General features: G+C 44.4%; 1 protein-coding gene across 1 annotated transcript; it reads left to right on the forward strand.

Annotated features, from left to right (window-relative positions):
- ppp2r5b (protein phosphatase 2, regulatory subunit B', beta) lies at positions 1–24,225 on the forward strand (the record flags this gene model as incomplete). Its single annotated transcript, XM_063187628.1, has 12 exons — positions 1–193; positions 7,383–7,579; positions 9,045–9,146; positions 9,867–10,090; positions 10,209–10,268; positions 13,344–13,452; positions 18,912–18,965; positions 19,464–19,514; positions 19,762–19,881; positions 20,268–20,395; positions 22,509–22,610; positions 24,099–24,225. Coding segments are annotated over exons 1-12 (1,467 nt in total), but the record flags the coding sequence as incomplete, so codon positions are not given.
- Positions 24,226–24,446: the final 221 nt, after the last annotated feature.

Below are 24,446 nucleotides of genomic sequence, written 5' to 3' on the forward strand. Positions count from 1 at the left end.
ATGGAGACTCCCACCAAGCTACCCCCTAGCCCCTCTTCACCTACCACCGGCTTCTCGGTGCCTAGCGCGGAGAAGGTGGATGGCTTTCCCCGTCGCTCAATGCGTCGTGCCCGGCAACGACGCTCACACAGCTCGTCTCAATTCCGTTACCAGAGTTCACAAGTGGAGCTTACAGCGCTGCCTTTACTGAAAGGTGAGTTAGCTCGGAGGAGGATGCACACCAACGTGTCCCTTTACGCATGGGGTTTCCATGTGCCATTGTATTATGTATTTGCAAAACGTTGTTAGAAGCCCAAGCCCTCTCTGATAGTGCAGGACCAAGAGTTCCATCATGTAACCAAATCCTTTCTCGAGTAAATAGTAACAAGACTGGCTCCTATTGCATGGGAGATGGCAAATACATCCAATGAAGTTCAGCCAGTGATATTGGCTGTATGCTTTCCAAAGAGGCACGTGTATGGTATGGTGGGCCTATATTATTTTGTCTGTAGAGGCCATTAGAGGCTGTGTGTGTGTGTGCGCGTGTGTGTGTGTGTGTGTGTGTGTGTGTGTGTGTGTGTGTGTGCGCGCGCGTGTGTGTGTGTGTGTGTGTGTGCGCGCGTGTGTGTGTGTGCGCGCGCGCGCCCGTGTGCGTGTGCGTGTGTGTGTGAACTCCGAGAAGGTTTCTATAAATAGGACTGGTGTGGTGAATGTGGTGTGACGCTATAGGCTAATCCTATAAATTCCAGAAAATGAAAGACATTGATTATACTTGGCCATATTTTTGGCCCTTCAGCATAAGCTTCTCAGTCAGCAGTCCTATTAAAACAGATGTGTCAATTACCGAAGTAACCTCATAAAAAAACCTGCCAAATGTTTGATCCAGCCATTTCCAGACGCAGCTAATCAGGTAAACATTGCAGAGAGGCTTACACATGGGCTAATGATAATTAGTGAAATGAAATCACACCAACGGACTACCCAAACTTAAAAAAGGTGTGCCTCGGCCAATTGGTGCGTCTAATTTGAATCATCAATTTGTGATTCAAAATGTATGAAATTACATACAAGAATGTGGAGCATCATTACTGGTAAACACATTGACAATAAAACCGACTTAACTTGACTTGATCAGTAAGTTGTGGCCCTTGGCTCTCTCACCATTGACCCCTGTTTTGTGTTCACACATTGGGCTAAGAAATAAGTGTTCACTCAAGGATTTAACTTGCCCAAAAAGTTCCCTGTTTGTGTATGAGTTTCAGATGATATTGATAGAAATGTCTTTCAGGACATTTATCCCCATAGTCACACGTCAGCCAATATCTGCCTCACCTTTTAGCCCCTGTGCTGTTTTCATATGTCCATGCTGACCTGGCTTTAAAGTGAAACTTGGGTTGGCAGCAAAAAAAAAAAGATGTTCGCTGTCCACTTGCAGTGCTGAAGTTCATCCAAGTCAGCATTCAGTTACAATTGGAAAATGACCGCATTTTATGGTGATGTCAAAAACAAAACTATGAACACCAAGTTTTTGCATACTTAAAGTGTAAAAACTGAAAAGAATCCCAACTAAACATGTCATCATGTTTGGGACCTGAGATAGAAGTTCAGGATTTCCTTATGATCTCCCAAAGGCTTGCTTTCCACAGGAATGCTGTCAAACTCTCGCCTGGCAAGCCAGACATGACATTAAAAATATGACACCCCCCCCCCCCAGCAAATATTTGTACTGCCATTACAAATATTACACTTGCAAAAACTCCAATAGGTTCTGACAAAAATGCTGGCTGACAAGACAAGACGACAGAATGCTATCAAACGGCGTGATGTGGTGATGATGATGGATAGGCCAGGCATAGTTTGTGGGGCTACTTCCATGGCCATCTTTCAAAATGCCTCCACACAAGGGCACAGCACTATGATCAAGTGAGGAGAGGAACTTGTTTACCATTTGCACTACACCAATTCACCACAGGCCCGTCATCATTGGTGCAAGTCCACACAGTAGTTTTCTACAAAGATAGACTGATATGATTGGTTGGGAGAAGCTACTGAGCTTCAAAAGGATGATGAGTAATCAAAATTGTCCCCAAGATAGAAAAATATTAATTAATATCGCTAGGATAAATTCGTGTTTCTAGCACACTAGGAATTACTAATGTCCCTTACTTGTGATGTTTGCAAGATATTCTCTATATAGCACTCTGGCTTCATAAACCAGTGAGACAACTGTGCTCTCGATATTCACCCAATTAGCTAATTTTGCCCAGGTACAGAATCACCTCTTGAGGTTAAGTGCACTGGTGCAGGCATGGGATTCGGACTGTGTGACCAAAGCAACTTACTGCTTTTATATAATTTAGGTACAGGGTATTGATTACAGTCCATGGAGCAATGTGGGGTTAAATGCCATGCTCAAGGGTTTATCAGCCTTGGTTGGAGGTGGGTATGGAGACAATGCACATTCTCCCTATGGATGGGATTCAAACCTAAAAGGCTCTGAGCCCAAGACAAAAGCTAATCATAATGTCCATGGCTGCCCCCATGCATGAGAACCACATAGGACATTAGGATGATGTGAAAACTATATCAGACCAACTCATCAGTTCCTTCATGTATCATGTTATTGGATGGAAGGCATTGGATTGTTCACATGAGTCACTGTGTGTGCTGTGGGCATGTATTGTTAAGTATGTGTACAGTATGTGCAGGCATTAATTGGTGTAGGGTTTCAGCAGCCACAACATCTCCATCCTGCCTGCCTGCCTCAACGCATCTTGAGCACTAAAAAAGAGCAGGACACTGGTGATATACAGGGGATAGTGACTGTGGCATTAACACACATTCAAAAATAAACTTAACCGCATCATGTACAAATTCCCATAACTATGATCTTCGATGGAAGGAAAGGCAAGAAAAGACAGCCCTGATAGTGGTAGAACAGACAGACTGGTATGTTGGCCCCTGGGTATGCCATTGGAGTCTGCTACAAAATGCTAGTGCTTTCCTCTTATGGTCATAGTTATGACTATACTTGTCAGATTACTACTCCAGTGCAGATATACTTGCAGCACTCAAATATTAACAGAAATGGTAAATGGTTGGCAATTTTGTTTTATTCTTTATATTGTATAATCATACAAATATAAATAACAAATGTATAACATGTATAAACACAACATATTTCATACATTAATGACAGTGAGAGAGATTGTATGTTATAATATAGGCCTATGTTATAATTCATGGCAAAAAGTAAAGAGTTAGTGAGTGATGGACAACGCACATCTCAGCTGGTGAATCATGGCTCGTGCTGTGTTGTTTTGCACCGCTCTATAAAAACATGAAGGAAGAGCGGGAGGGTGACGCCGGCTGTGGCTGTTGGGTGTAGCCAAAAATAGACAACACCCAAACCGGATAATAGTTATTTAACGAGTTGTGCTGCTCCGGCTCATCTCTCTCATCTTATTTCAGAGAATCTCTGTTAAGAACAGTGCAAAGAAAAAGATTGGGAAGGGAAGACTGAGAGGAGGACAGACGCACAGAGAGAGAGAGAGAGAGAGAGAGAGAGAGGCGGGGAGAAACGGGGGTAAGACACAGAGCGAGAGGAGGAGAGATATAGAGCGAGAGGGTGGAGAGTGCAACACAGGGGATGACGTCATGCTTTAACCTGCTCGCTCTGCTGCCACCCGTCATCCTTACCTCCTCCCTCCCTCTCTTCCTCTCCCTCTCTCTTTCTCTTCCTCCATGTTAGTGTGTGTGTGCGTGTGCATGTGTGTGTGCGTGTTGCCGCTGACAGTGGAGAGGTAAAAATGTGGATCCGCTTTGGGCGTTGTAAAAAGGTTAAGTGTCAGGAGGTAGAACATTTGCTTTTGCCGTCCTTGACCCAGCAGATACAGCATGCTCTCCTGCCCTTCTTGCTGTCTTGGCCTTTTTTCTTCCTTTCACTGTTTTTCTGTAATGCCCCCTCACCTCCTCCTTAGACACACACACACACACACACACACACACACACACACACACACACACACACACACACACACACACACACACACACACACACACACACACACACACACACACACACACACATACATGAAGGCACATGTTGTTTGATGTGTTCCCGTATTTGTGGTATACCACTTCTCCCTGTAATAGCTGGCCACTAAAATAGATTTGATTTTAGCCTGTCTTGTCCTAGACAGAGGAAGTGAGACTCAACATGAGCGAACCGCCTCTCACCTCCCAGAGAACATTATTGCTTCTTACAATATTATTCATTTTCTGTTCTTGCCAACACAAATTATATTTCACCTTTATTTTATTTATTTATTCTGAAAAAAACATTTTTTGTTAGAGAAATGACTCAGAATGTAGATTAGAGCACCATCTCAATCATGCAACTTCTTCAAGCGTTGTTGATGTGGAGAACAAAAAGGAAAACTCAATAAGTTTGCATTTTTGGGGACAGCTTTGAGAAGGATTTTGTGCTGGGTTATGTGTCACTTGCACATTCATTGCATTTGGCAGCACTGTTGACAATGTGATTGCTGCACTGTATGATCACAGTGTGTGTGAGACAGACAGAGAGTGAGAGAGAGACACCTGTGAGCAGGGGCAGTTCTAGACCAAAATTACCAGGGGGGAAGAGGTGGGGCCATTATTTTCTCAGGGGGCCACATAAATTGCAAAAAAGACAGACTATTAATATTATGAATATATAATACACAAAAATGTTTATCATGTCACAGTCATTGGCTGTTCAGCACAGGGTCCACAACAGGGGCCAGGAGGAAATCTACAGTGGCCCTGGCCCACTCTGGCCCCTATCTAGAACTGCCCATGCCTGTGAGAGATCTGCGAGCATTCATGGAGTCATATGAGTACATGAGTTTCCCCATAAGATGCTACATATCCATGTGACTTACCACTGACTGTCAGACTGTCATGTGTAGTTCTTATTTTGACATTGCTGTCTTTTTCTCACAAGCCACAGCAGTAAGCCCACGTCCTCATTCATTACAACACACACACACACACACACACACACACACACACACACACACACACACACACACACACACACACACACACACACACACACACACACACACACACACACACACACACACACACACACACACAGTCTGCTGTCTTTGTTTTAAAACATGACATATAATCAATATTTTAACAACACCCGATATTGATAAATCCAAACTCCCCCTTTCTGTAACAGTAAAGAAAAGTAGGTCATCTACACGTAGTGTGCTGTGTTCGCTGAGGAAGAAAAATGGTTTGATGGATTTTGTGCAGGACATTTTATTCAAAAGTGTTGTTCATGCAAAAACAGAAATCATTACAAGTAGTCTATGAAAATTGCAAACGAGGATAAGCTGGCTGTGCAAAAGTAAAATATGTTCATGTTTATATTATATTTACATTATACTTTGAGTATTCCACAATACTTCCAGATACCAACTATAATTGGCAACCTGATCCACTATGTTCTATGCATTCTCCTGACAGTACCTCCCAACTTAACTGTAGTTTCACTGTTTTTTTTAGTCAAATTAAAAAATTCAAATGACTCGTTTTACTGCTTATATAATTAATCCAGGTTGTCAAACATTGTCTGTAGGTGAGCATCCAAACAGGAGTTAAGTGTTACATCATGACTTCATTTGGTATAGGGGGATGTGTACATTTCACAACACAGCAGTAGGCTATACTGCAATCCTATGTGAAGTGAAAGTGAAAGCCCACCTGGGCAACTCCAACTCCCATTGTCATTGTGACACAGCACTCCACAGCACACAAGTGAACACTGCACACAACTAAATTGCATTTATGCCTCACCCGTGCAATGGGGCAGCCCCATTGCCGTCATTGTAATAATCTCTTGGTTGGGTGTGTAACTGAGGTGATCCTGCTCCACAGCACACAAGTGTTCACTGCACACTGCACACAACAAAATTGCATTACAGTGGCGCCCCAATGTGCTAGACGAGTAATTGTGGACATGGCAAAAGATGGCATAGCTAAACATGCCTAAATAGATGTATAACAGAACTATAAATCCAAGCAGTTTAGCAGTAAACAACTAGACTTCTTTGAGCTCTAAAATGTTTCACTCCTCAATCCAAGGAACAGCTTCAGTTCTGATTGATGAAGGGAATGGGTAGAGTAGTACTTCAAGCTCAAGGAAAAAGCCCAGCTGCTTACAGCAAAACTACTCTTTGGATAACATGACCTGGATGAATGAGAATCCTCTTCACAGACGTGTGTGTGTGTGTGTGTGTGTGTGTGTGTGTGTGTGTGTGTGTGTGTGTGTGTGTGTGTGTGTGTGTGTGTGTGTGTGTGTGTGTGTGTGTGTGTGTGTGTGTGTGTGTGTGTGTGTGTGTGTGTGTGTGTGTGCGTGTGTGTGTGTGTCTGCAGCCTAGGACTTGTACATAGGGTTGCTTTGTGTGGGCTGCAGCTCTGTGGACTTACAGTTTTTCTCAATTGGTTTTGTACATTTCTCACAACAGAATAATGATTCTCAAAAGTCTTTGTTCAATTGTGACTTCCTGGTGTTACCTGTGCACATGGTCAAATCAGTTTCTCATTGTTTTCGGCATATAGCAAATGCTCTCGTCCACCATGCCATGGCTGTGTACAATTCTCAGTGATTTCGTACATTATCAATTGCTTTTGTCATATCACTCAAAAAGCTTTGTCACTGAATGCATGAAACTATCTCATTCTTATCTGATCAATGTAATATAAAACTGAATTTACAACATTTCCCATCCAATCTAAACAACATTTCGCTTCAGAAAAGATCCTCAAGAGTGTATTATTCAATTGATAACATGAGACATTGATTCGACTAGCTTGTCCATACACTATGACACAATGACTAACCATTCTGCTGGCGCTGATATGTTCATTGACACAAAAACTTGGTTTTTGAAAGACAAATAAGGGTTTTGAGCAAGAGACTCGGTTTTGCAGGTTATCGACTGTGTTTTGCCATTTGTTAAAGCTGTTTTGAGAATGAATACTATGTTTTGCAAATTGCGAGAGAGATTCGAGAAATGTACAAAACCAATTGAGAAATACTGTAATAAGGACAATTCAGAAAACCATGATAAACACTGCTCAATCTCTGCAATAATTGGTAGTTAAGCAATCTGGTGGAGGAGGTGCCATCTTTACCCGCATCCTAAAACTAACTGTGTTCATTCTGACCCAGACATAGGCCTATTATTTTACTCCAGTGTAAGGATCTGTAATGCTGTCTTTCTGATGAGATCCAAATAAAACTATTAAAATGTGTGTGTGTGTGTGTGTGTGTGTGTGTGTGTGTGTGTGTGTGTGTGTGTGTGCGTGCGTGTGTGTGTGTGTGTGTGTGTGTGTGTGTTCAGACACCCCCGTGGCGGAGCTCCATGACCTGTTCTGCAAGAAGCTGCAGCAGTGCTGCGTGCTCTTCGACTTCCTGGACTGCGTGGCCGACCTGAAGGGCAAAGAGATCAAGCGCGCCGCCCTCAACGAGCTGGTGGAGAGCCTGGCCACCAACAGGGGAGTGCTCATCGAGCCCCTCTACCCCGAGATCATCAAGATGGTAAGAGGCCGGGAGGCAGGGCACAGGGGGGCTCCTTTAGCCTCTCAGCTCTGAGATGAAGTGAAAGGTGGAAGTGAAGTGAAAGCCCACCTGGGAAACTCCAACTCCCATTGCCATTGTGACACAGCACTCCACAGCACACAAGTGAACACTGCACACTGCACACAACTAAATTGCATGTATGCCTCACCCGTGCAATGGGGCAGCCCCGTTGCCGTCATTGTAATAATCTCTTGTTTGGGTGTGTTACTGAGGTGATCCTGCGATAGTTCACCACGGGTCTTGAACCCGACACCTACCAGTCAACGCTCCAGTTGGGACGTGGGAGGCACAGCACGATACCGCTGAGCTAAAGGACCAGACCAATTAGCTCAGCACTACTGGTACTTGATGAAGCTTCTTCAGGAGGGAGGTTTACTAACATTACACTTAGTAAACCTCCCTCCTCAAGCACAAGTGGCAGCGGAGTAGATAAGGCAATGATAGGATAAAATCCAAAAATAGAACAAATAAAATGGAAATGTTTAGTTTAGTTTAGTTTATTAGGATCCCCATTAGCTGGGCGCAAACCCAGCTATTCTTCCTGGGGTCCAACAATAAAATCACACACAGTTAAAAGTTCTACACAAATCTGTACATTCATTTAAGCACCATACATTGAAAAAATGAAAAGTGAAATGTACTGATGCTCAGAAGTGAACAGACATTTTGACATTTGAGTATGTGGGTGTCTGCTTATGATTGTGTGCATGAAGGTTAATGCTTTTCAGGCAGATCATTAATAACAATTACTTGGGCTGTTGCAGCAGCGCTCAGCTTATTGAATCGTAAACCCTGACTTTTTGATTTGACCCTCACGAGTCACTTGTGAAACACTTACTCCACCTGAAAAGTCTATAGGAGGACAACAGAATAGCACACCCACAGTGCATCAAATGTCAAAGAGAGTGGGAGGAAAAATTAGATTCCTAAAAAAAATGAATGAAATTTGTGCATATACAGTATTTTTTGCATGCTATGCATGCACAGCATGTCTGTCTTTACTTAGCCTGATAAACCAGCCTAAATGTGAGACCGGAGTAATTTAGTCTGGCCCCGATGAACGATGCCTCCGACGATTGCTGATGAGAACAACCTGTTGTTTTTTCAAACTGTGCCGGTGCTCTGACCAATCGGAGATCTTTGCCGTTGATGTGCTTTCCCAACGGTGTTGCGAGCTTCGTCATCACTACCTCAAAACCCCGCCCGCTTTGATTCAAAACAAATTTCTGCGTTGTAATTGTTTTTTGCCAGACTCAGGGCACAATGTTCAAAACGTTCTCAGATCCGAGGCCAGACCCACTCGCAGCTGAAAAATGTTGGCGCCCAGCGGGTGGCGCTGGTTTACCAGGCTAGTCTTTACTATGAAGGAAAGTACTTTTTTGAATGATGAGGTATTTTTCTATCTTCATTTGGTGTGGTGTAGATTTCAGTGAATATCTTCCGTACACTGCCACCCAGCGAGAACCCGGAGTTCGACCCAGAGGAGGACGAGCCCACACTGGAGGCCTCCTGGCCACACCTGCAGGTACACACACAGACACACACTCACATACACACACACACAGACACACACACACACACACACACACACACACACACACACACACACACACACACACACACACACACACACACACACACACACACACACACACACACACACACACACACACATGAAGTGAAGAGAAAGTGAAAGCCCACCTGGGAAACTCCAACTCCCATTGTCATTGTGACACAGCACTCCACAGCACACAAGTGTTCACTGCACACAACAGAATCCAATTTTATGCCTCACCCATGCAAAGGGGTAGCGCCCAATGGCACCCAAAGGGAGCAGTGCGGAAGGACGGTACCATGCTCAGGGTACCTCAGTCATGGAGGAGGATGGGGGAGAGCACTGGTTTATTACACCCCCACCAACCTGGCGGGTCAGTAGTTGAACTAGCAACCTTTGGGCTGTGAGTTTGACGCCCTAACCGCTTACCCATGACTGCCCATTATTATGCACTTATCAGCACTGATAGCACACACAAGCACACTCTGCCACACATGCCCTAAACCAAGCCTAAAGACCGAGTTGTGTTGATGTGGATCGAGTTGTGTTGATGTAGTGGTTGAAGTGGTTTTTATCCACATATCATGTAAACCTGAAATTAATACAGATTAAAACAAACTGCTCATAGGCATATTTGCATACATGTAAATGAGGCCTAACACTCATTCTCCTATCTACCTGCCTCCACAGCTGGTCTACGAGTTCTTCTTACGGTTCCTGGAGAGTCCGGACTTCCAGCCCTCCATGGCCAAGCGCTACATCGACCAGAAGTTCGTCATGCAGCTGCTGGAGTTATTTGACAGCGAGGACCCGCGGGAGAGGGAGTATCTGAAGACCATCCTGCACCGCGTCTACGGCAAGCTGCTCGGCCTTCGAGCGTACATCCGCAAACAGATCAACAACATCTTCCTCAGGTGAGGTGACAACGTGCGACACCACCACGTGCATGGGACTGTTAACGGGATCTTCATTGATTGTCAGCTTTTGATTGATTGTCAGCTAATTGATCTTTTTGTCTTTCTTCTTCAACAGGTTTATATATGAAACTGAGCATTTCAATGGAGTTGCAGAGCTGTTGGAGATTTTAGGAAGGTAAGTGGTATATTTTGCTCTGTGCATAAGAGGTGCTTTGAGTCGGTGGGCTCGTTTTTGATGGAGCAGTGCTGCTTTTTCTACGCAGCGTGCCTGCGCACTTTGCCATTTAAATGCATTCTGGTTAGGATATGCCTGATATTGTTCAACAGTTTAGAGGAAGTATTATTAGTGAGCTATTGTGGAGAGATAATGTCAATGCCAGAAATAACCTTGTGGCCTATCTAATTTCCTCCCTAATAGACTCGTTAACAGCCGGAACTTGCATTACAACCCCCTTTCATTTCATGGGCTATTTATGCAGCACTCTCCTCATTTACACTCTATCTGTCTGTACTTAAAAACGCCCAACCCTTTCTCCTACCTGTACTGTAAATCTCCTTCTAGGCGGCAACAGAAGTTGAATAGTTTTAATGCGCCGCTACCGTATTTAAGTGGTAATCATATTTTGGTGTCGTCTTGCCTTGGATCTGTCAGCAGGAGGCTCATGTTGTAAAATCATATTGCTTGTCAGTAGCTCGTGACATTAAGTCGAGCCATCTTGCAAGGAGAATCCAATTATCGTCGAATGAAAACATAGCGTTTAACTCAGCATCTCTCGTCGACCCTTGACAACAATAATATCATAGCGTGCGCTAAAGTGGGGCCCACCCATCTGGGGCTTATAGCAAGCAAACTCAGCCTTGCAAATGACTGCTGTTGAACACCCTCATGATGGAGAAATGCACTTCAACCTGGCTGTGACTCAGAGTCTTAATGCAGAGAAGAGGAAGCTCATCTCATCTCATCTCATCCTCCTCAGCAACGCAGCTCAGCTCAGCTCAGCTCAGCGTGTGACTCTGGCTGCAACACCTGCAGTTTTCCTGAGTGGGCTGTTCCTTCCTGCATCGCCTCAGGCCTGCTTGTTTTGTCGAGTTGTTCTCTGAGGTCATGTCCTGCCTATATTGTGTTTATCATAGTTTTCGTAAGTTGAAAACAATGATGTCTTTTTATTTTTTGAGGAGTAAGCACAGCAAAGCTTTCGGAAGGAGAAATAGAAGAAAACAAAAAAGAGAGAAAGAGAGAGAGAGATAGATGGAACATGGAAGAGGTAGGGGTAGTGACAGTGGGAAAGACATGAAACCAAATTGTGTGTGTGTGTGTGTGTGTGTGTGTGTGTGTGTGTGTGTGTGTGTGTGTGTGTGTGTGTGTGTGTGTGTGTGTGTGTGTGTGTGTGTGTGTGTGTGTGTCTGTGTGTGTGCGACTGTGTGTGTGTCTGTGTGTATGCGTGTGTATGCGTGTGTGTGTGAGTGAGGGAAAGGAAATAGATGATGGGGGCAGGAAGGAGAGCAAGAAAGTGAAGAAGCAGAGTGAGGGAGGAAGAGAGAGAGAAAGAGAGGAGGGGGCTGATGACTTGGTGAGTCAGTATGCAGTAGGGGAGAGACGCGGTATGGCTCCACATCCAGGTTGATGCCAGCTGGAGTATTAATAGCACCTCCCACATCTCCTCTCTGATATTCACAAGACTGAGGATGGATAGACAGACAGACAGACAGGAGAGAGAGAGAGAGAGAGAGAGAGAGAGAGAGAGAGAGAGAGAGAGAGAGAGAGAGAGAGAGAGGGGAAATGAGGGTATGGCTATACATAGCAAGAGGGAGGGATAAGGGAAAAAGGGATTTATGGAGGATGGAACTAGACATTTTCAAAAGTATAGGATTTGCGAATGTAATTAACTCTCCCATATCCTGTACAAACCATGCAAACCTGCAAAAAAAACGTCTGAAGCAAAAGGTTGATATGTGGCAGATGAAATACTGTATGGAGAATATAATAATAATATTATTATTAATAATAATAATACAAAAAATAATAATGGGAAAAATATTTTTTATATAGGTCCTTTCATGGAACCCACTGTCGCTTATAAAACACTAACATTACATAATTATTGGACATCAAGGCATTGCGGTCAGCAATCTCAATGGGAAAAAATAGAGCGCAAGCATTGATGTGGGGCCAAGCAGTGAAGCATTTACTGTTGCATTTACAATGACCTTAGCACAGACAGATTGTCACACGCGCCCACAGGAATTTCATATTTATACTGCAAAGTGTAGTTACGATATGAAACCACTTCCTCTTTGGCTGCCTTCTGAAGTGATAGGCATAAACTCACTGGGAGGACGAGGAGAACTGCGTATTGCCCTGATATCAAGTCGACCCCCCACCGCCACCCCCATTTTTTTTGTGAAAAATGTTTTTCACATTTAAATATAACAGATTTCACAGTATTTTTCCACTCCTTGTTAAACTCTTCACAAAAGAACAGTCTACCTTTGGGTTTGGTTAGGCTACCAGACAGGTGCCACTGTCTTCTGCAGATTATGATTGAATGGCTTGTTGGCGACAGCATCCAAACCTTGCAGGTGCTTCGTAAAATCGCTGTTCATTTTCCGCACTTCAGTTTAAATGGTGCTGTAAAATGACCAAGGGAGAACTTAAAAACAGAGTAATGTTTAAAAAATGTTTTTTTTAATTCTCTTCTGCGCTGCCAGCTGATAGACATCTGTATCAGTATTCAAAATGTAACGAGGATGGAATGTACAGATTTGATGAGGACAAGACAATTTATTGACCTCTCCGTCAGTTAGTGTTGTGGCATTGTTCTGAAGGATAGTGGCTGAATAAAATATTTAAAAATGCATGTGTAAAATACGATCTGAAATACGAAAACAGTATCTCAATACAAGGGAAAGACGCATATTTTAGCCCTCCACTTTTCTCTGACCTAGTCTCCTTGTACGATGTCCAATGCAACTTCTGTCCCTCTACCTCACATGTGTGTTTACACCTCTATCCCACTTCCTTTCCCCTCCTTCTGTTTATTGTTCAATCCTTTTGCTGGTAATATCTAACCCCTCCTGTTTGCTGACTGACCTCTCCTCTTTTTCCTTTCCTTTCCTTTCCTTTCCTTTCCTGTCCTTTCCTTTCCTTTCCTTTCCTTTCCTTTCCTTTCCTTTCCTGTCCTTTCCTTTCCTTTCCTCTAATTTCCTTTCATTTCCTCTCCTTTCCGCTCCTCTCCTTTCCTCTCCTCAGTATCATAAACGGCTTTGCTCTGCCTCTGAAGTCGGAGCATAAGCAGTTCCTGGTGCGAGTCCTGATCCCACTCCACACGGCCAAATCTCTCTCCATCTTTCACGCACAGGTCAGTGCCAGAGAGATGCAGTCACCCTCGCAGACGTGTGGTCACACATCCACTCGCACGCACACGCACGCGCGCGCGCACACACACACACACACACACACACACACACACACACACACACACACACACACACACACACACACACACACACACACACACACACACACACACGGTGTGAGGTAAAGGCAGGCTCCCCACCAACTCAATCTCATTTAGAGAACATTTGGCAAGAGCCAGCAGTGCCAATGCAGGAATTGTTTAGAGACACACACAGGCTTTAAAATGGCCGCCCAACAGCCAAATGCACCACACAGTATGACAACAGTATTTTGATGAGATGATGACTAGTTGTGGACGGTTAGCACACATTACAGCAGGCTATTAGAGGATAATGTAATCACACCAATATACAATCAATGAAAGATGTCACGCATCAGCATTTTCTAATTCGATTTTTGAAGTCAAATCAGTGTATGTATGAAGTAGACATGGTAGGCAGCCAAACACACACACACACACACACACACACACACACACACACACACACACACACACACACACACACACACACACACACACACACACACACACAAAAACACGCACGCACACACACACACACACACACACACACACACACACACACACACACACACACACACACACACACACACACACACACACACACACACACACACACACACACACAAATGTATTGTGTCTCAGCAACAACTCTGCAGCATACCACTAACACTGCACTAACACTGGGTGGCAGTAGAGTTATATGCCATGCGTGGTGCCATCATGGGCCATCCATGCACATTCACACACACACACACACACACACACACACACACACACACACACACACACACACACACACACACACACACACACACACACACACACACACACACACACACACACACTGCAATAGACACAATAGCTCAAATTCATGCATCCATGCACACAGACACAGCTATTCACACTCACAATCAGTGGAGGGCGCTAAAATCCCTGAATGCTGCGTTCCTGCAGGACTTGTACATTAAGGTCGGACCCATAGGGAATACATGTGAGGTTTGTGTTTTCTTGGCAAATATATAGACCTGTTTACATCTCTAGTATCATTACAATACATTGCACTTAGCAGACACTTTAATCCAAAGTGACTTACCGGTAGGTTAGGAAGTTATTTAGGTACAGGGTATTGGCTACAGTCCCTGAAGCAATGTGAGACTATAGGTGCCTTACTCACGGGCATCTCAGCTGTAGACATATGGGGTTCAAGCAATCAACCTTCCAATAACACCAACTCCCTAATCATTAGGCCACAACTTAATGCATGGCCACGATCACGTACGTATCTAACTGACTTTCAGAGTGTTAATGTGGCCTGCATTCCTGCAGTCTATTCCAGTCTCCTCTCTCATATATTATGCAGAGCATCCAGACAGGGACGGGACGGGACGCTCACTGGTATTAGACTTGGCCCAGCCACTCTGCTTTCCCCAGTGAAAGTGATCTGTATGCGTTGGCCCATTTTCCTTTACATCCCTCCATGCATCTCTCCTACAGTGTGAACGATTGCAACCCAGTGAAAAGTAAAAACATACGTTGCCCTGCTGCCTTTAGTTTGTAAGTTAACTGAATTTGAGGCTTTCTCAAGTTGAGATAACTTACAAACTGAAGGCAGCAGGGAAACCTATATTTTTACTTTTAACTACCTGCAATTTTTAACAGTGTGTAGTGGGTCAGGAACCCAGATGTGTCAGCAGCTCACTGCAGATACAGCTCAGTGCGTTGTATTTGTTTACACCAATGTTGAATTGGTTGTTTCAGGAATATTTCCTACATCGAAATGGTTCCTTATTATGTCTTTACCAGTCTTGGTGCAGTCTGTCATGGTGCTTTTTTTGTGCCACTTAAGTATTGTAAGTTTGACATTATACCCCATCTGTTCTGTGTCACTCACTCTGTGCCAATGGCGTGAACTCTGCTTAAACCTAGAAGTGCGGTAACGTGTTATATAGCTCAGAATGGATCAAGATTATGGCTTTACCACTCTTGGTTTTATTGGTGCAGTCATGATTCTTTTTTTTTGCCACACTTATTCCGCTTAGTATAGTAACGTTTCTCCTTTTCAGTTTACAGCATCTGTTCTGCGTCTGCCCCCTCTGTGCCAGCGTAGTGAACTCTGCTTAAACCCATAAGCACAGTAACATGCTAACCATACATCAAGATAGCTCATTCTTATGGCTTTACCAGTTTTGTTCTTGACGCAGTCGTAGTGCTTTTTTCATCACACTTATCGTAAGTTTCTCGTTTTTAATGCTACACTGCATCTGAAGAACGTTGTTGCAAAATTACATATATCCATTTTGGACCATTTTGGGAAATTGACATTTTTGTATTGACCATTCCATTGCATTGTATTGCAAAACACTTTTTATATAGGTTTAAAAAGTATGTTCTCAAAATATTTGAATGGCAAGAATTCACACATAGACAATAGGACTTCTGAACAGTCATTTGAAATTAAATATATATATAATGAATAAAACGCAAAAGATGGTGGATATGTAGTTTTGCAACAAAACTCTTCATCTGTTCTGTGGCTCCAGACTCTCCACTCACCCCCTCCGGTGCCAACGTAGTGAACTCCGCTTAAACCCTAGAAGTGCGCTAACATGGTAACAATGGGTTTTGTTTGCACATCAGTCTGCGGGGTCAAATATCCCTTAAGTCGTGCGGCTTTACTTTGCGCCGTTAAAGCTTAATCACCTTAGACTCCTGGTCTCCCGGGTGACATCTGTGGTTTGATTCAGTCGCCGAGAGAGAGAGAGAGAGAGAGAGAGAGAGAGAGAGAGAGAGAGAGAGAGAGAGAGAGAGAGAGAGAGAGAGAGAGAAAGAGAAAGAGAAAGAGAGAGAGAGAAGACAAATATCATTGTGGCCCTCCTCTCCTGCCCTCTCCTCTCTGTACCCCAAGCCCCTGCAGTGTGCCTGTCCTGCCTAACCCCACCACCAGCCCCAATTAAAACCTGCCTATTATTTACCCAGAGACCTGGAGGCTGATCTCACTGCAATGACTTCCACCCCACACACTACGCCAATACGTTTAATCACTTTACTTAACCTACAGCGCTGAACCCCCCTCTCTCTCTCCATCTCTCCGTCCACCCACCTCCTGGCTGCTGCCATTTCCTCCTTTGGGGAGAGAGAGAGAGAGAGAGAGAGAGAGAGAGAGAGAGAGAGAGAGAGAGAGAGAGAGAGAGAGAGAGAGAGAGAGAGAGAGAGTTCATAATGGTTGAGTCTCCCCCCTCAAGGGACAGAGCTCCAGTGACATCAGTCCTTCCGAAGTAAACACACATATGTGCCGTGGCTGCAGCCCCAGCTCACCACAGCAACCAGTCGGGGAAGAAAAGAGGGGGCAACCGTGGAAACGCAGAGTACACACCTACATACACACACACACACACACACACACACACACACACACACACACACACACACACACACACACACACACACACACACACACACACACACACACACACACACACACACACGTATCTCTCCATTTGCACAGCATCGTCTATAAACTTCGCAACCGCCTGCTGGAAAAATCATCCCCTTTTCCGATCCTTAACGCCTAATCCCAGAAGGGATCAGGAACTTAAGGAGCATTGTGTCGCCACTCCCGGGAATGCTCCTACTGGGAAGACTGGTAATCCACACCAAGAGGCAAGAATGAAGGAGTGAAGATGAATGACAGAGCGAGAGAGTGAGTAAGAGAGAAAGATCGCGAGAAAGAGAGGGAAAGAGAGACAGAGAGAGCGTGAGTAACAATGAGTAAGAGAAGGAGTGTAAGAGCGAGAAGACAAAACAAAGTTGGCTTGGTCTATGTGTTTACTCAGTCATCATGTATCTTACCTGGGTCCCCACTGAAATAACACTTTATTACACCAGAACACATACAGGCACCAACTTTCCTCCCCTTTTCTGTTATATGTTAAGTCCATATGCCAACTTTTTCCCAATTCTTCTCAAAATGTTCCACAATTTGGCAGATTCAAACTTCATTGCTCATAATTAAATTCATATTTTTTATATTTTTTGCTGAAATCTCTCAGATTTGTCTTATGGAATGTTATCAGATATGTTAGACATCGTGTAAACCAGTACGCCTTCAGTGAGCTTTTTGTTTTGTAACGTGACTGGTAATTTACAGCTTTTTTGTGTGTTACTTTTGCTTAGTGCCCTGCACCAAATGTGAGGAAGCATGAGGGCTTTTTTGTGAGCGAGAATCAATGGAGAGTTTGTCAATAGAGAGAGAGAGAGAGAGAGAGAGAGAGAGAGAGAGAGAGAGAGAGAGAGAGAGAGAGAGAGAGAGAGAGAGAGAGAGAGAGAGAGAGAGAGAGAGAGATGCCAATAGGCCCTCATGGCCATGCGCTGATCAATGGCTGATATGGCTCATATACATGTCTTGGTTTTTCATAGAGGTTTTTATTATTACAGATGCATTTCGATGTGTTCCTTGTGCAATGATAAATAAACACTATATGCAAGGCGCAGCGTCTTTACCATTTGGGTCCACCCTCACAATTTCTTCAGCTGGAAAATTGACTTCCATGCATACCTCCCCCATGGAAAGACATGTATATATACATTATATAATATATATATGTCTATGACCTCCCCTACCCACCTACCAAGCTGCTGCTGCTGCTACTGCTGCTGGGAACTTTATCACAGGAGCCTACCTGGCACTCGGCAGACCTTTGAAGTCCAAATTACAGAGTGCCTATCCAATTAGGCCAGACACTCACTAGATTAGAATCCCTGTGTTCTGCAGCAGCAACACACAAAGACACACACAAACACAAACACAAACACAAATACAAACACAAACACAAACACAAACACAAACACAAACACAAACACAAACACAAACACAAACACAAAACAATTAATTGTATACTCTCACTCTCTCTCACACACACGCACGCACGCATGCATGCATGAACGCACGCACGCACGCACACACGCACACACACACACAAACAGAAACGCACTGCACACTGGTACTTATGCACACAGGTTTTCATGTCAGTTATACAAGATGAGTTAATGTCAATGTCTATGGCATTAAGTTGATCATTCTAAAATGCTGTGCTCGCGCTATCTGAGGGCTGACGTGGCTCTCGGCTGGTGGTGGCACAGGTGGCAGAGGAGCCTGGTGGGCAACCAGAAGGTTGCAGGTTCGAGCCCCACTCTGCCTGTCCACATCAATGTGTCTTGGAGCAAGACACTTAACCCCAAATTGCTGCCGGTGGCAGGATGGTACCCTGTGTGGCAGCCACTGCCACCGGTGTGTGAATGGGTGAATGTGAGGCATGCCATGTAAAGTGCTTTGAGTGCTCGAAGGAGTGGAAATTTGTCTCTCTGCTTGTGTCCTCCAGCTGGCGTACTGTGTGGTGCAGTTCATGGAGAAGGACGCCACCGTGACAGAATCCGTAAGTTGACTCTCTGTATATTGGGCAGTGGGCATACTGTAGTGACCACAGATGATGAGGACTGTAGGGGTAAAGAGTGATGCAGACCACATCCAGTGAGTGGACAAGAGTTTTGGAACCCACGGGGGTGGGTAGGGGGTGTTAGAATAGGGTGTTCCCGCCATTGTATTGTATTGTATTGAAAGGGGAGTCCGTTCAGATGAGCAAAATGGAAGCAAGAGTGTGGACATTCAACTTTCGTGAGAAACAAGGACAGGAAACAAACATACCTGTACGAGTGCTACTGTCATGAACTTCACAAATAGTGAAAACCTTAGAGAAACAGCGATGTGACATATTAGATGGTATTAAAAAAGGTAGAGAATGGGCATGAAATAAATTGATGTTGTGCTGACGTCAGTTCCCATACTGGTTGTGCATTGTTCAGTCTTGTACTGCATATACTTGTTTGAAAAAGTGTTCTGTGTTATTTTACCCACTTGTTTGAATTGTCAACAGATCATTCGAGGACTGCTCAGATATTGGCCAAAAACATGCACCCAGAAAGAGGTGAGAAGTGATGAAATGCTTCTTTTTTGGCATTGAGAAATACTATTAAGACCTACTCTAAAATGTTTTATGGGCTATGGGCCACGTGTGACCATGTGTGTTCAGGGGCCATGGCTCTCTGTGAAACCAGACTACAATAAAATAAAATGGAATTGAATCTAATACTGTTGCGCATCGTTGATGCATTGCATCTTGTGCAGGAAGTCGAGAGAACGTTCTAACACTAGGTGTTCCTGTGTCCACCCAGGTGATGTTCTTGGGAGAGATTGAGGAGATCCTGGACGTGATCGAGCCGTCTCAGTTTATTCGCATCCAGGAGCCACTTTTCAAGCAGATCGCTGCCTGCATCTCCAGTCCACACTTCCAAGTATGTGCAAGCAACCACACATACTGTACATGCATGCAAGCACGCGCACCCATGCACATACACATTCCTATCTTTATGGGGGACTCCCATTGGCTGGTGAGAATATGCATGCTCAACTCAAAAAAAAAAATGGAACTGTACCCAAACCCTTGACCTTTCACATACTTGACCTTTCACAAACACAAATGTGCGCACGCATGCACACACTTACTCTATATATCCTTTTCACAGACAAGAGACCAGCTACTGTATCTACTCTATGCACTGTAAAACATTACAGTCAGTCAAATGTAAGAAAGTTAGTTGCCCCTTCTGCGAGCGAGAAAGCCTCCAGTTGAGTTAAGCCTCGAATTGAGTTAACTGATGTGTGTGATGTGTGTCTTCAGGTGGCTGAGAGGGCCCTGTACTTCTGGAATAACGAGTACATCCTCAGCCTGATCGAGGAGAACTGCCAGGTCATCCTGCCTCTGGTCTTCTCCACTCTCTACAGAGTATCCAAAGAGCACTGGAACCAGTAAGGAGCCCTTTCTCTACCTCACCTGTTTAGGGAGATGGTTTGGGGTTCATTCAAGAGGGTTGCAGCTTTGAATCCCACCCTAAGCACTACGTAATGGTTGACGTTCCCTTGATCAAGGCAGCTGACCTCACATTGCAAACGAATACTGTAATCCATACCCTGCTATAATAACTGTTAGTTGCGTGAGATGAAAGTGTCAGCTGTGCGTAATGTAGATGTAATGCTGTGTCATACCACACATAGGGTGGAAGCTGTGTGATTTAACCACTAAGGCAGAGAGAGTGGAGAGAGAGAGGTTCCATTGGCCCATTGTTTCCGGGTTCTATTATTGCAAGGGGGGGGGGGGGGGGGGATCCCCCTTTAGGCAGACCTAAGGACTGTTCTATTCAATGCTAGGAGTATTATGACACGCTCCTTTAGGCAGACCGGAACCTGGTCATGTTAGGTGCCCATAGCAACCTATTACATTGGCATATCTCTATATACTTAAAGAATCTCTGACTAAGGGGTTGGTCTTGGCAGCGTCCTGTAGTAGTGTTCTTGTACGTAACCGGAAAATACGGGTGGTGGAGCGAATAATCTGTCCTAAATGTCCTCAACTAGTGATTCTCAACAGGGGCGCTACAGTCCCCCCGGGGTTGTTGGGAAGCCCTAGGAGGGCGTTGAGAAGGATACAGCTGATTGGGGGGTGGGGCTTATTTCCCATTGGGGGGGGGACACTAGTCTATTTTATTTTTCAATACTAAGGGGGCGCTGGCAGAGTTATGATTAGGTCAAGGGAGCGTTTTGAGGCTTATGATGAGGTCATGGGGGCGTTTGTTCAAAAATGATTGAGAGCCACTGTCCTAAACTCTGAAGTGCCCTGGCTTTGAGCAAGACACCTCACCCCTCGCTGCTCCAGGGGTGCTGTCCCAGTTTACCAGAGAGCTCCATCTCTGAAGTAGCACAACTGATCAGTCAAGTAGGTGGTCTAATTAGAAGTGGTGGAGGTACGTAGGTGGGCTACTTAAAGAAAAAAACGCCTTTGAGAAAGGTCACCGTCAGAAGCAATATAGATGTCTAGCTCATACAGTATATCACGAAAATGAATACACCCCTCACAGTTTTGCAGATTTTTGAGTATATCTTTTCATAGGAAAGCATTACAGAAATGTAACTTTGACACAATGATTAGTGACCTTTTAACAACATATTTAACCGCTTAAATTTCTTGCTTACTCAGAAAAAAACAAAATACAGCCATTAATGTTTGAACATGTACTCACAAAAGTGAGTACACCCCAGATTAAAATCCGATAGAGAAGGGGCTGTGTTGGCTCGAATCGTCTCGAAATGAAACGAAATGAAAAGGGATGACAAGGGAGGATACGCAAGTGCACTATGGCAACATCAAGGCTGACAGTTAAAAGTCAGCTTGTTTTAAATATATACAGTTAATAGCAATAGATGATTTAAACCAATTAGGGAGCATACATGGAAGGTCACACCGTATGACATTTTAAAGAAAGTGGAATGTAGGTGCACTAAACATAGTAACACTATTGGACTAATACATTGAAGCTTAACCTGTTAAGACATGGCCTTCTACATTTGCTGTTACCAGAATGGCAATGATCAAGTCGTAGTGTATTACTAAAGGCCCTGTGTAATATCAGAGTAGTGTAGTACTGTGGTTGCTAACTTTTCAAAGACTATTACAGCGTCCCACAGGTGGAGCGGCGTGCATTATGGGGCTGCAGTGCAAGTTAATCAGTATTGCCAGCTCCAACATTTGACTAGACTAGGCCTAGCAGTTTTCTTATGAAGCATGCATCAGTGGTGTAGTCTACTTTTTTATGGTGGGTATACTGTATATTTGAGCATTTTTTGAAGTGGATATACTGTATATATTTCTGCTATTCAAAACAATGGATCAATCAATTTTAAGTGGGTATACTGAAATCCCTGAAATTTAGAAATGGGTATACTCCGTATACCCGCATTCTACGTAGACTACACCACTGGCATGCATGAACACTCCACTCGATCCTCACCGTTGTACTGCTGCGTTGAAGAGTATGGGTCTATCTAGTTTGCCTTAACTCTAATAAGCTAGCATTTCTCTCACCAGGACGATCGTCTCCCTCATCTACAACGTTCTCAAGACCTTCATGGAGATGAACAGCAAACTTTTCGATGACCTCACTGCCACCTACAAAGTGGAGAAACAGAAGTGGGTATTCTTCTGTGTGTGTGAGTGTGCATGCCTGTGTGGTGTGTGTGGTCATTGTGTTGGTGCCAAGAGTTTGTACGTGTGTGGCACGTTTCTTAGTTGCCCCCATCGTACGCTTGAACAAAAATAGGTCAATTGTGATCTGATCGTGAACAGAGGCTGAGTGTGTGTGTGGAGGTTTTGGAATCCAAAAGAAAACAAAATGTTGACTCGTGTATTCTCATAATGGGCGCTTTTACAAAGTGCAGCCCTGTCCCTCTAGTTTGTTCTCCTTCAAAGCACAGCATGTCCCGTCCAGTGTGTTTGGGCAATGTGTGGCTCTTGATGATAGGGCTGGACTGGCCATCCGGCATAGCGGATATTTCCCAGTGGGCCCCGCACCCTCGCGGGCCCCTATTTTCAGAAATGTAAAAAAAACATTTTTGACTGACTCACTGACTCATCGGTGAGTCAGTTCTGCGCCGCTTTAAGCCAAAAGTGCCTGGGCCTTATTTCTCCCCCAGTCCAACCCTGCTTGATGATCCAGTGTGGCCTTGCCAGCTGAGTCTGTACATCTTCAAAATGTTTTTTTTCTGCTATCAACACTGTCCAACTAGGTTGCATCGCTTCACTAGCTTGTTCTTATCACGCAACATTCTCCTGTGCTCTATTGGTTGCTCAGTTTGATCCTTTTGTCTCTCACTTTCTATTCCTGTCGGTGAGATGATTTTTCAGTGATTCATTTAAAATATGCACCGTATTATTTACAGGAGGATTCCATTCGATTACAACATGCCTTTGTACTGCTCACCCTACCCGAAGTAGGGTGCTCAGCTCTGTTTTTTTGTTCAGCTCTTTCTGAGGTCTATGCCAGCTAATGTGGGCAAGGGTTTGTTTACATATTGTTTGAACCGGGCTTACATAGTTGAGGTATCCTAATGCATACGCACATGTCCACAAGCCTACGCATCGCTACGCTTGGCAGCCGTCCCATGTCTCTGTGTGGCAAATTGCACCCTCTCAATTTTTGATGCTTGACACATGTTACATGCGTTGTCGCTGGAGGAGACACGTTGGAGGATGTTACTCACAGAGTTGTATAAACTAGAAGTAGAAGTACTATACTCTTCAAAGCCAGTGGTTTGACATAACATGGGTTAGGCTTTGTAGGCTACTGTCATACCATTAGTGTTGTAATTACATCTGTAAAGGTACTCCTACCCCTTCTTTATACGACCCTTTCACATGCTCCAAATATCATCCCAAAGGCTTGTGCTGTGTTGTAAGCTGTCTGGTGATGCTGAGTTTGGAATGATATTTGGAGTGTGTCGAGACAAAATGTTAACAAGCATTATCTTTCATGTATGCCCCCCCCACACACACAAATTTCATATATCTCTTACATTTCTCCTCTCTCTCTTTCTCTCTCTCTCTCTCTCTCTCTCTCTCTCTCTCTCTCTCTCTCTCTCTCTCTCTCTCTCTCTCTCTCTCCGTCTCTCCGTGTCCCAGGGAGCTGAAGCGTGAGCGTGAGCGCCTGGAGCTGTGGCGTGGGCTGGAGGAGCAGCAGCAGCGGCGTCTGCAGAGCCTGATGGAGGCCAGCCGCAACCAGAAGAACCTGCAGGAGAGGGAGAGGGAGAGGGAGAGGGAGAGGGAGAGGGAGAGGGAGAGGGAGAGGGAGAGGGAGAGACCCGACACCAACACCACCACCGACAACACCAACACTACCACCACTCAGCCAGAGACCAGCGCCACCTAGAGACAACCAACCACCAAAACAACCTGCAAGCACACAATACAACACTTCCTACAGTTCCAAACAACACACACACACACACACACACACACACATATACATAC

Source organism: Engraulis encrasicolus, chromosome 21 (assembly GCF_034702125.1).
Source record: "Engraulis encrasicolus isolate BLACKSEA-1 chromosome 21, IST_EnEncr_1.0, whole genome shotgun sequence".
Lineage (NCBI taxonomy): Eukaryota > Metazoa > Chordata > Actinopteri > Clupeiformes > Engraulidae > Engraulis > Engraulis encrasicolus.